Genomic DNA, 12,176 nt, shown 5'->3' on the forward strand with positions numbered 1-12,176 from the left:
TTGCAAGCTTTTACAAACCAGATGCGAACATCGACGGGCGTTTTTATTTTGCATCTCTGCAGAGTTTTCGAGTTGATCTTACGCGATTCTTGACATCACGCTGATGGTTTTCACTTCTGCGCGCTCCACCCCGCCTGCTGGAGCGGGGGAGCGCTGGACCAGAGAGACGCGCCAGGAGGGGGAGAGCACTGAGCAGGCTGATGTTAGCGGATGTGGCGAGTCTAACTCTGCCAATTCAAAGTGTAGGAACAGTTTAGAGTAACTTCATGACAGACTGTAGCTCGTTGATATGTGGTCTGGAGGACACAGGTCCACTGCATGAGTATTGCGCTCACTTGCGCTGTAGCCTTGTTTAGTGACTCGTGTGTGGGTTATTTATTGTAATATGCTGTACTTGTTTGAGGTCAGTTCGGGCTGTTTCTGCACAGTGATGGCAGGTCTCTTCGCTGTGTTCTTGGAGTTAGCGCATGTGTTAATGACTTCTCAACATCTGACTCTTAACAATAATCGCTGAAGGTCGCGTTTCAGTGCGACGCACTCCTCCAAGTATTGTGCATCTGTTTTTTTTGCGACGGTGATTTGATTTACAGATAACTTTTAAATCTAAAGTTATCAAAAGCGAGACTGAAAAATAAGCAGGGATGATATAAAGTTATGTGTTTTGACCGGTAGACTCGTTTTAGTCCACTTTGTAGGCAAGATAAACCGGACTATGACTTGGTCAAAACTTTTTTTCAGCGGATGATCCAATGAAAAGTGTCAAATCATATGTAGTTTAATCGTGCCAGCCGGAATATGTTAGGAAGTCCGTCAAACAACGGCGGAATCAGAATGCTGGTGCCCCCGGCTCCGAACGACGACAGGCGGGTAGAGTTTGTGGCTCTCACCGCTGTACACACGGAGAGAAGCGAACCATCCAGCCCGGAGCGCGGACACCCGTCTCACCGCACAGGTCTGCTGGGCACCCCGCTGCCCGGGCCTCCCGGACCCCGGGCCAACTCGTCCGCTTCTAACAAACGCTTCAGAAAGTTGCAAAACTGCCTGTACAACGTGCTGGAAAGACCAAGAGGATGGGCTTTCATCTACCATGCATTCATGTAAGTGTACCGTCATTTGTTTCGTCACCGAGCACGTTTAAACCTCAACGTTTGGCGTCTTGTTACAATAACAACTTTTTAAAGTCTCATAAAGTTAGTGAGCGAAGCCACATGCTGCGAGACAGGCGACACTAGACTAGTTTCTAATCGTGCGTTTTTGATCAGTATAGGCCAGCAGTCATTTGATGAATTTTCCAATTAACCAAGCAGAGTTGCTTATGCGGCAATTAGCAAGTCCAAAAGCCATACATCATCACAACACGGGGTCTTCTGTTCAATTACCCCTTGTCTCTGTCTGATTAAATCATCAGGGAGACCCTGGGTGTTACATTGAATTTGTCCAAATCCACAGGGGATAATTGGCATTTAAAGAAATCAAAATCCCCTTGCAGACATTGTTGATGCATGCTGATAGTCAGACTTTTAAATGAATCACTTTACAGTATGTTTCATTGTTTTCCTCTGTATGTCGACATGCTTGACTAATGAGTTTAACTGGAGGAGAGGTTTGAATGATGTACTGGAAAGGTTAATGGCAGTAAGTGAAAAATAACATCAGTGCTCTCATGTCAGGGGGGTAGAAGGATGTAAGTGTGGTTTAAAACTTAAAACTCCTCTGAGACTGGGCTTGTTTGTTGCAGCATTTTTCTGACAGGTGAAGTAAATAATGCATTAGTTAAAAAAAAGAGACTTAAACCCATTCTGAACCCAGTACGTGACAGCCTCTTAACCAGATGAAGAATAATCTCACCAATTAAACGTATGGCTCAAACTGAAGCCATTCCCTTTAACTGTAGAAAGTATTCTGTCAGGGCTTTAAAGTGTCCCTGTACCATATGCTCTATAATGTATACAACATGTAAACACTGGAAAAGCATGAGCTCACTGGTAGTGATGCCTGTTCAACTCAGGACTAATATGTGGAACACACAACACTCATTTGTCCAGATCAAACTGTTCTAGATCGTCATTTAATTAAATGTGCACCCGTCCTCTTTGACAACTTAAACAATATTTGGAACACTTGGGGTGAATGGAGGGGCAGGGTTCATACGGGTGCTGGAAATCTTTGAATGGTAAATGGTAAATGGACTTGTACTTATATAGCGTCTTTCTAGTCTTATGACTACTCAAGGTGCTTTCACATTGTTTGTCACATTCACCCATTCACACTGACATTCACGCAGATGGCGGTGGACATCTACATACCATCTAATCTAATCATTCACACCACATTTACACACCCATGCGCAGCACGGGGAGCATTTCGTGGTTCAGTGTCTTGCCCAAGGACACTTCTACATGTGGTCCGGGGGAGCTGGGGATCTCGAATGGAGGACGACCCACTCTACCACTGAGCCACAGCTGCCCCATAACAACACTTGAATTTTAGTGTGGTGTTTTCAAGGTTTGAAGTGCTTGAAATGTTGTATCATATGAGATGACATATATGATATAACACAGAGAAAAGAAGATCTCCATATTTGAGAGACTGAAAACAACATTTTTCAGACATTTTTCGCATTAAAGATGACTTTTGATTATAACAGATGATCAAAATAGTTGCTGATTATATTTCTGTCTTATCTGTCGGAGTTAGTTTTCCTTTCATTTGTCATCCCCCTTTAGAAAGTCTCAAAACATCATGTTGGTTATTTATAGAACAATACCATCTAATTGAATGTGATGGACAAGTGCAATAATAAGTAAACTGAATACTGAGTACTGTATTGTATACAAATATGTAGTTTACCACAGCTGTAAGGTGCTAGAAAAGCATGAAAATGCACCTTCAAATGCTTGAAAACTGCTGGAATTTGATGTTGGAAAAGGTGTAGGAACCCTGTAAGTGTCTCATTAAAAGTCAAAGTTCACTCCTACTATGACTATTTACCGTTTTCTAAGTGTGTCAGTGTATATCACTGTCCCAGGACAGTTGTGCCCCAGCAGCTGTCCTCCAGTTGCGTCTGGCACATAGTGGACAGAGCATTATGTGTGGGAGCTCCTTGGACCGGGCCGTACTTTCTGTGTCGTTGTTTAGACAAGTGCAGCGTCCTCCCTGCCAATGCCATCATGTGTTTATAACAGAGGGAAATCCCACTGCAGAGCTCCTCGTATTTGTTCTCATCATATACCGTCGCTGCTTTCGTGAGTGCAGATCAGCAAATGCTATTCTCGCTTTGCCGTTCAGCTCTTTCACTTCTCTCTATTTATTTCTTCCTTCACCGTTCCCATGAGACTGCAAGCATGCCTTTGCAGCACAAACAGAACCAACATGTCGTGTGCAGCCTCCACCCTGTGTGTGTTTCTCATTAAGAGCCATGGCCTTTTCAGCAAGGTAGTTGCGGGTGACATTCTCCCCTGACATTACTGGGTGCTGGAGTGGATGGCAGCATTGTTGTTATTTCTCTGTCAGAGAGGCTGGCCAGGCGCTCTGTGGTGCCCGGATCATGTTTCAGATTCCGCGGCCTCAAAGATAGAGCCGGACTGACTTTGGAAGTGAGCCGCCTCTGATCGCCTGTTTTATGTGGCTACCTTAACAGATCTGCATAATGTACCTGCGCCTAAAATCCTACTGGACGTTTTAAAAAATCCTTCACTTTGACATGATGTGTGTTGAGTGCACATATGTCTAGCTGAGTGCATCGTTCCCATGATACCGTATCACACTGAGCTGCAAATTTGTTTTGATTAATCACATGTGAGGTGTCACCATGCTGAGAGCCATACCGTGTGTGAGGGAAATTCAATGTACAACGGCGCTCAATTAAGGGGGCGTTGATCTATTGTAATTAAATTGAGCCATACACTGCTGTGTTGGGTACTGTGCTAACTTCCCTTGATCCTTTAATTAGTCCCGCATTGTAATCAGGGACGCTGTGACAGATGCTTCCGTTGCTTCTGGAGAGCCTCTCATCACAGGTGTGTGTGTTTGAGCATGTATGGAGAAGGGGTGAAGTAGCTCTCTGCTGTAATGTCTCTCCACGGGCGCCCACTTAAGTCCCACCACACTCCTCGCCCCTCCTTGTTGCTGTCACAGCTGCACATAAGATGCATCCTCATAGAGACAGATTTCCCCCTAGATAAAGATCTTTTAACATCCTTCCTTCTAGACGGTTCAAGTTACATTATTGTACGCTGTTTTACATCTGTGTGTCGGTTGTCTCCTGTGGACGAGACACTTCTCAAAACACTTTGCTTCTGCAAGTGTAACAGCTGTATGCTAATTCGGAGCTGGCTCTCCTCTCCTCTCCTTTCCTTTCCTCCCCTCTCCTCCCTTGGAAACCTGGCATAAGTTAGGTGAAGAGACTCTACTAAAAGCCTTGTTTTCTACATTTCTGAGAAAAAGGAGGGAGGAAGTGGTAAGGATGCAGAAACTTGTTAAAGCAGACAATAGTGTTCCCGGAAACAACCCGGTTGGTTGCTTAGACGACGCTGCAGGTTCTTGTGTTCAGTGAGGCTCAGGTTCAAACGGTGCGTGGGCCATTTGAAATGTTAAGTGCTGCTTGTCTTGTTATGGTCCCTTGACTCACTCACAGTAAAAGCTCAAGACCTCTTTGTCACTTTTGAATCCCTCCTTTTTGTTACACCTGCAGTAAAACTACAGTGTCAGCAGGAGAGTTGGTCTGCTTCTCTGAGCTGGTTAAGACTTTTAAAGTTTGTACAAACACCATGGCCCAGCAAGAAAGTTTGGATCTGTATAGTTCAGACACATATCTCACTGTTGTTGTACTTGACGTATAAACACTATCTGTGAGTAATCTTTTATTAATTGTTTATTGTATCGAAGTGTGAAAATAGTGATAATCACAATTTCCCAGAGGACAGGGTGACATTTTCAAATATCTTCTTTTGTCTGAACAACAGTTTAAAGGTACCATATTCTAAAAAGTGAAACGCCATGCCATTTTATGTTTTCGGGTTGTCCGTCCATCCGTCCATCAAGAATGAACTGATTTGATTTTGGAGGTCAAAGGTGAAGGTCACTGTGACCTTATGTCTGTCTGCCTCATCAAAGTAATCTCGATACATCATCTTGTTCAATGCTCTGATTTGGCGTAGTCAGTCGTAGTGCTATCCAATTGCGTGCAGTGGTATTTTGAAATGCATGCGTTGGTGCTGCCCCTTGAGTTGGGAAGGTCTATTACTCGTTGCCAGGCCCTGCGTATGGATAGATGTGGGTCTGGATTTCTAGGCTAGCTCAAAGGCTACATTTTGGAGGTCAAAGATCAACGTCACTGTGACCTCACAAAACACATTTTTGTCCATAACTTAATTTATCATGACAACATTTGACACAAATGTCTAATAGGATAAAATGAAGAAGTGATGAATGACAGTTTTTATCCAAAAAGTCAAAGGTCAACCTCACAGTGACATCACAAGCTGAGACGTTTTGTCGGATACGGAATTGGTGTCACTAATCTTCGAACTATGCTGATTGTTTAGAGTTCATTTGAAGATCGAAACGCTCAATCCACAGAGAAATATACCGTACACAGCCCGTATTAAGAAACTGTGCCTTTAAACGAGCCGTCAGGACTTCTGCACAGTTATGATGTCACAGCTATTCTATATATAGGTAGAAAGTGCTGCTGCAGTGCCGTTACAGTCGCAGTTCCCCGGCTGCCGTGGTGATGCAGAGATGCTAAGAGAGCATAAGACCTGGAAACGCTGACCAATAAAGCCTGTAAACATGTTCTTGTAGAAACCCCAAATACAAGTATGAACCTGAAATTTAACATAATATGGGACTTTTAAAACCCAAAGGAAGATGTTTACAATGATATAGAGCTCTTCAAAGATGTAAACATAAACATCTTTCCTAGTCTTTCCTAGTTTATTTCCTGTTGCAGTGAATGTGAATGACATCAGCTGACAGGAAGTTAACAAGGAACCAGGCTGTTGCCTAGCAATGGAATTTTATTGAAAAGGTCTATAAACAGAGAAAAGAACAAGATTGACTTTTTGTCCATGCGCTAATCGATTAATTAACTAATCATTTTCCGACTTTACTGTCGGTGCTGTCATCTGTGCGCCTGGTAGTTGAGCGGCAAACTTAAGAGGTATCGGTTTCAGTGTTTACCCTCACCTTTGACCTCTCATGCATTTCCACCATAGGCAATGCCACATATAGACCATCACATGAGGACGCCTGTTTTTGCCCTTAGTAATTCATCCCAGCAGGAGGTCCTTTGGGGCCGTGGAACCCCATTCTAAAACCAGGCTACCAGTCCCCAATCAGGTCATACCAACACTGTGGAAACCCAACAATCCATGTCATGTCTTCATCTTGGCTTTGGCTGCTTCACTCCAATGTAGTCTGTGGCTCGGTACAGCGTTCGTCTGGACCCCAGCCTGAATGTACAGTAACAGTGCATGTGAATGGACAGGAAAAGCAGTCAAGCACTGACCAGCCAGAGTGATTGATTGGTTCTAAGGAGGGTGAAAATATACCGGTCATGTATTATGGATGTCTTACAAAAGAGGAGCAGAAATGTGGAGCAAAATTAGAGCATGAAGTTTTTAGACTTGAGCTTAAGCAAGTATCATCTGTACTAGTGAAGGGGAGAGAAATGTCTTTACAAGTAGTTGTTTCATGAGGAGCTCTGTGCTGACCCCTCTGCAAAACTGTTAGGAAACTGTTAGAATCACTTGGACATAAACATATGTTGTTGTGGGGGACTTGAGGAAATAGCAAATTCTGTTTTTTTTCTTTTTAATTAACAGTAATAGTCTCCAGAAAGCTAAGGCACAGAGTTTATAAAGGACGAAGGATGTGACAAAAAGATATGATCGAGTTGCATTATGGAAAGTGTAGGATCAAGCTTTACCCATACCAGGGACTAAGAATGAAGATATCTTTGCTTTCATTGCTTTGTTTGTGGGCTTTAACTTTTAAATCTTTACCAAACTTCATGCTACTTCAATGCTAAATCACTGGAGTACCACTTTATGCCCCAATCAGACAGAGAACGTTTTAGCAGACTGGGGTTCGATTTTTGTACTTGTTTTCAATGAGAGTGAAGCATTTTGCCCGCTGCCTTAGCATTGTTAAGCACCTCATGTTTTTCTGCTCTATGCAACTTGCGTTTTTGCAGGAGTGCCATGGATGTCTCGAGTTGAAAAAAACATCAACTCAGCGCGGAAAAGCACCCAACGTCCTTTAACTTCACAGCAAAAATAACTGTTGGCTGAGAAAGGTGATTCAGTGGTTGCATAGGAAGAATAAGAAGAAGACGCAACTGGCAACATGGGGCATCTTCATAAAAAAAGCACTGATCAGAGTGTTCAATGTCTTTCTTTAAGGCTGCACATTTGTCTGTAAAGTTAAACAAATACACATCCCTCTGCAGTAATTGAATGCATGCGACAACACTTTACTGCTTGCAAATCTGCAGCTTTTAAAAATGCATTTTTTATGCCTATCAAGAAATGATCATTAGTCGGACTCTGACTTCTTTCTCTCTACCTTTGATCTGAAACAGTAGCATCACCATTATTCAAAGTAACCTCCTCATGTCCGATAAATCTTTGACAGATAAAGCCTTCAGTCTCTGTGGCGTGTGGGAATCCCTTCACTTTAACCTTTTATGGCACAAGCACCACTGAAGGTTTGTGTTTATAAAAGCTTGAGCCTAAAGCCACATTATTTATAGATGTGGAGGGAGATAGCCACAACAGGACTTGTGGCCTAATGCTCTCCATAACCTCTCCACTGATGGTTTGGTCAAAGCGGCTTTGAAACATCTGATGTATTATGGCTGTGGTTAATTCTTCACACATCTTTTGTGCTGACACGCCGCTGCACACAGAATGCAGCTTGCAAGCTTTTCATTAAAGGTGAATTGTCTTTCTGACATTATTAAACTCATTTAGCTCGACAGCTTGTTGATTTAATGCGTCCCCTCAATCCCTGCAGTTTTCCCTCCCTCTGAACCCGGTCTGAGCTGGCTAATTTATTTTCTCACCGGCGTCATGGAAACAGTCTGGTCCGCTTTTCCAGGTTTTCAGCCACGCATCACAAAATCTACTGAAATCCCCGCTTTGACATCCTCTAAAATACACATTTGGTGTTGTTCCTTTTATTTTATTATTGATGGCCTAAGTAATGTCTAAAATAGCTTTTTGTTTTGTTGTTTGGATTTTAGTCAGCGCATGAATGTGTGTTTATTGATGACTAAGTAGAAAGAAGGGTGGAGTGGAGGTGGGGTGGCGCCATAAAACCCCACAAGAACTCGGCACTTTGTGCGGGCTTTTTAACTGCTCAGGACTGGATGCATGTTGTTCATTTAACACTGCTCTTTTTTTGATCTGGTCACCTCAGCAGGTTGTGTAAATTCTGCTCCATTAAGGATCATTTTCGGCCCAAATGCTTTTGCTCTCGCCATCACTCTCTCCTCCATCATTCGCTCCTTCCCTTTCTTCCTGAATGGGAATATAATCTCTCATTTGCGATACTGTCCTGTGTAATTGGCTTGCCCTCCCTCACTGCCGCTCAATCTCTTCCCCTTTCTTCCTCTCAGTCCTGATCAGCTGGTAACATCTTTCTTAAAAGGTTCTGTTTGTGTGTGAGAGTATGTGAGATCAGCTATGCCTTGTGAAAATTGCAGAGGATAAAAAACACTGAGAAATAGATAAACAAGTAATAATGGTCACAGGTTAGTGAATCAAACGATTGGTCAATAAATTGATTGGCTGATTGACAGAAATTTTAATCAGGTTAAAATTCAAGCTGTTTTGATCGTTTTGGTAATTTTTCAAGCAACATGGCAATTTCTTGTTTCAGCTTCTCAAATGTGATGATTAACAGCTTTTCTTTGTCATATGTGATAGTACCTTAAACATCTTTGGATTTTGGCCTGACTGAAAATAGTCATCGCAATCTCTAGTTCGTCAGTAAAATAAGCATCATTTTGGAGACCTTAAATAAACCTGTGCCAACTAATATTCAGGCATTTTAAACACCTTAAATTTAAATCTAAATTGGTATTAATGTGTGCCTCAAAACCTTTGGAAAGTGGAAGAACCTAAAGGATCTTCTGTATTTAGGATTCACCGTAGATACACACCAGTAGTGGGGTACCCCAGTAATGCTTATTTGATAGAGCATCTTAAGCATTTCTTTTGATCCAAGTAAAGGAGAAACCAATGCCCCACCAAGCTCCTAATGAGATTATGTCCAGAGGGACTCAGAGAAAATGGTTTTGGCGGATTTGTGCACTTAACGATGCACTTTTGGATCCAGACACAAGGTCATTTTTGAGTCAAGATGTCTTGATGTTGCTGCTTCCTGTGAGGACAACAGTTTATCAAGGACATAATACAATATAAAATAGGATGTTTTAAAGGGGCAAGACCACGTCATTTCAAAGATCCTTGTCTTTACCTGCTTTATATTACACTAAAAGCTTTGTTGCTGTTCAGTCCACCACTCTGACATCTAAGGAAATATTTAATTCACTGAATTGAAATAACCACACTGGACTTACATGCCTTTATATTATACTGGTGTTGTTTTATCACCTATTATATATATATATATATATATATATATATAATTGTCACAGTTCACCTGAGGGTCTCCTGTCACATTCTGCCACACATGCTCTCATGTCCTTGCCTAACCCGCAGTGGCTTTATTTTTCCGTAGAGTGTCTTGCTTCCCAGACAACAAGCAGAAGAAGGAGTAGGAGGGAGCTTGATTTTGGTTGCTAAGTATAAATGATAATAATGATAATGTGATACTTTATCGATCCCTGTAGAAAAATCCTCTCTCCGCTTGTCCCCTACAGCAACAGCAGCCCTGGAGCTGAAAGGGATCCTGTGTCTTGCTCAAGGGTACTTCAGCAGGGCAGATGTGTGCTTGTGGGGATTGAACAGTAGTCTATTTTAAGCCAACAGTGAAAGAAAAATATGTGCAAGGATATGTCAGGAGCATACAGTATGTCCAGTTAAAGTAAAATGTAAAGAAAATATCCGTTGTGGAGGTGTCCATAGCCTTGTTGTCCTTCAGAGGAGGGAAGGGCCTATAACAGGAGATGTGATTTGTGTGTGCATGGAGGGGAAGGTAAGGAGAGGAGAATAGGAGTGAGATGGAGAGAGGGGAGAGTTGAGGTTAGTTGGTGTATTAATTTCTCCTTTCGGGGCAAAATGTGTCTCTGGGGAGTGGACTGTCTGTCCTGGGATGGCTCAACCAGGAATCAAATTTCCCTCCCAATATCCAGCCGTGCTATCTCTGCTTACTTTACACAGGAACAGGACACAAACACTCACACACACACACACACGCACACACACACACACACACACACACACACACACACACACACACACACACACACACACACACACACACACACACACACACACACACACACACACACACACACGCACACATATAAAAGCATGCATGCACTATTATCACGAGGAGGAAAAGCAAACTACTGTTGTTTACTTACTTGACAGTGCAACACATACAATGGCTGAAGGTGAAATTCAGTATACATGCAAAAACACACACGTTTAGCAGAGACCTTGAGAAGCAGACAGTGGTCCCACTTCATTCTCCTGCAGATAGGTCATCAGGAGGGGTGTTGACACCTTCTAATCTGCAGTAATCTGTGTTTATGTAATGTTATTGTCGCTGAGGCGGGCCAGGAATACTGTGGCATTTGGTCGGGAGGGTCAAAGGGAAATGCCAAATGCAGTTTATTTTGATTAGTCAAGACCCTCTAAACACTCCAGATCTGCTTTCACAGCCAGGAAAATCCAGCGGCAGTCTCCCAGCTCCCTTCCACTGTATATCTTATTATTACATCTCTCTGTGGCTCTGAAATATATAGCATCGGCGATTTCTGCAGAGGTGGCGAGTCAGCTCAAGTAGACTCACTACAGGGGCTGCAAATACTGACAAATTATTGTGTCATTTCCTTGTAGCAGTCATTCATTTAAACAAAATGCCATTGGTGCTGGATTTTGTTAATTTTCTGGGATTTCTGCCAGTGTATCCCTGGTGTGTTCTCAGGAGACTGTGTTGTTAAAACTGTGTGTACAGTACATGGTCCTCTGAGCTGCTGACACATTTCCGTTGGGGAAAGCTACAGTTTGAGGATACAAAATGACAACTAATACAAACATTTGTGTTGCAGTGCATTGTATGTGCTTGATCTTTTTCTGTTATAGACGTCAACACAACAATTTCAGCTTGTTTTCTAAAAATGTGGTTCTGATTCATAAATATTTTATAAAAATGCTATAGACAGATAGAAATACACATAAATGCAACTCATTAACTCACTGTTTACAAAAATGGCCACCTGCCACTTCAAGTATCAGTATGCTCGCGAGGCATGATTTTATACAACTTTATCTGCTTCCTTGCATTACACATTTCACTCTTGACACTTCTTTCTTGAAAAAATCTGTGCATTTACACCATGTGGCAAAATGTCAAAAAAAAAAAAAAAAAAGAGAAACGATCGATCTACGTTACCTTCCCTGTATTGTCACTGCAAAATTTCACCCAACACCTTGCTTCCTTGGAGCCTTCGCTTGGAACACTTTACTGTGCTGCCATTACTTTGGTTCTCACAATGCCCTGCTTTAAGTCAGTGTTACACTGGACTGTCAAAACCCTGTAACCCAGCTGTTGGGTAAAACAGGACAATTAGGACTTTGGTGACGACATATGGCCCTTCCAGTAAAGGCTGACTCTCTTTTAACTGGAACTGTATTGTGTCACAAGCCATGAGAAGGCTGCTCTCTAACGTCAACCATTGTAAATGTTGTACAGTTGCCCCGCCATTGAATACGCCACTGTTAAATATTTTTTGTTTACAAAGGCACACAACTATCGTCAGCTTGGGCACACTGTCACCTGCTGTACAGTAACCACCCCTGACAACTCAGTGTGTGAATTTGCCCACAAAGTTTGGATGACCTCCTCCAGTGCCCACAATCCTTTGCGATAATCCATGCACACTGTGGATTGTGTTGTGTTGTTGGGTTGTGCTGTTAACGTGCACTTTTCTTTTCTATGACATGAAGTATCAGGGCTTGAATGAATGGGTTAGAGGT

At 42.5% G+C, this 12,176-nt stretch overlaps 1 protein-coding gene across 1 annotated transcript in view; it reads left to right on the forward strand.

The window, feature by feature from the left end:
* Positions 1-795: 795 nt before the first annotated feature.
* The window catches only part of kcnq4 (potassium voltage-gated channel subfamily Q member 4), a gene marked incomplete at its 5' end in the record, with an annotated part of 45,157 nt that continues 33,776 nt past the window's right edge, over positions 796-12,176 (forward strand). Inside the window, one exon of the mRNA XM_083925443.1 lies at positions 796-1,097. Coding sequence (XP_083781569.1) covers positions 796-1,097 — 302 coding nt within the window. The remainder of the gene's footprint in view (positions 1,098-12,176) is intronic.

This window comes from Echiichthys vipera (genome assembly GCF_963691815.1).
Source record: "Echiichthys vipera genome assembly, chromosome: 13".
Taxonomy (NCBI): Eukaryota; Metazoa; Chordata; class Actinopteri; order Perciformes; family Trachinidae; genus Echiichthys; species Echiichthys vipera.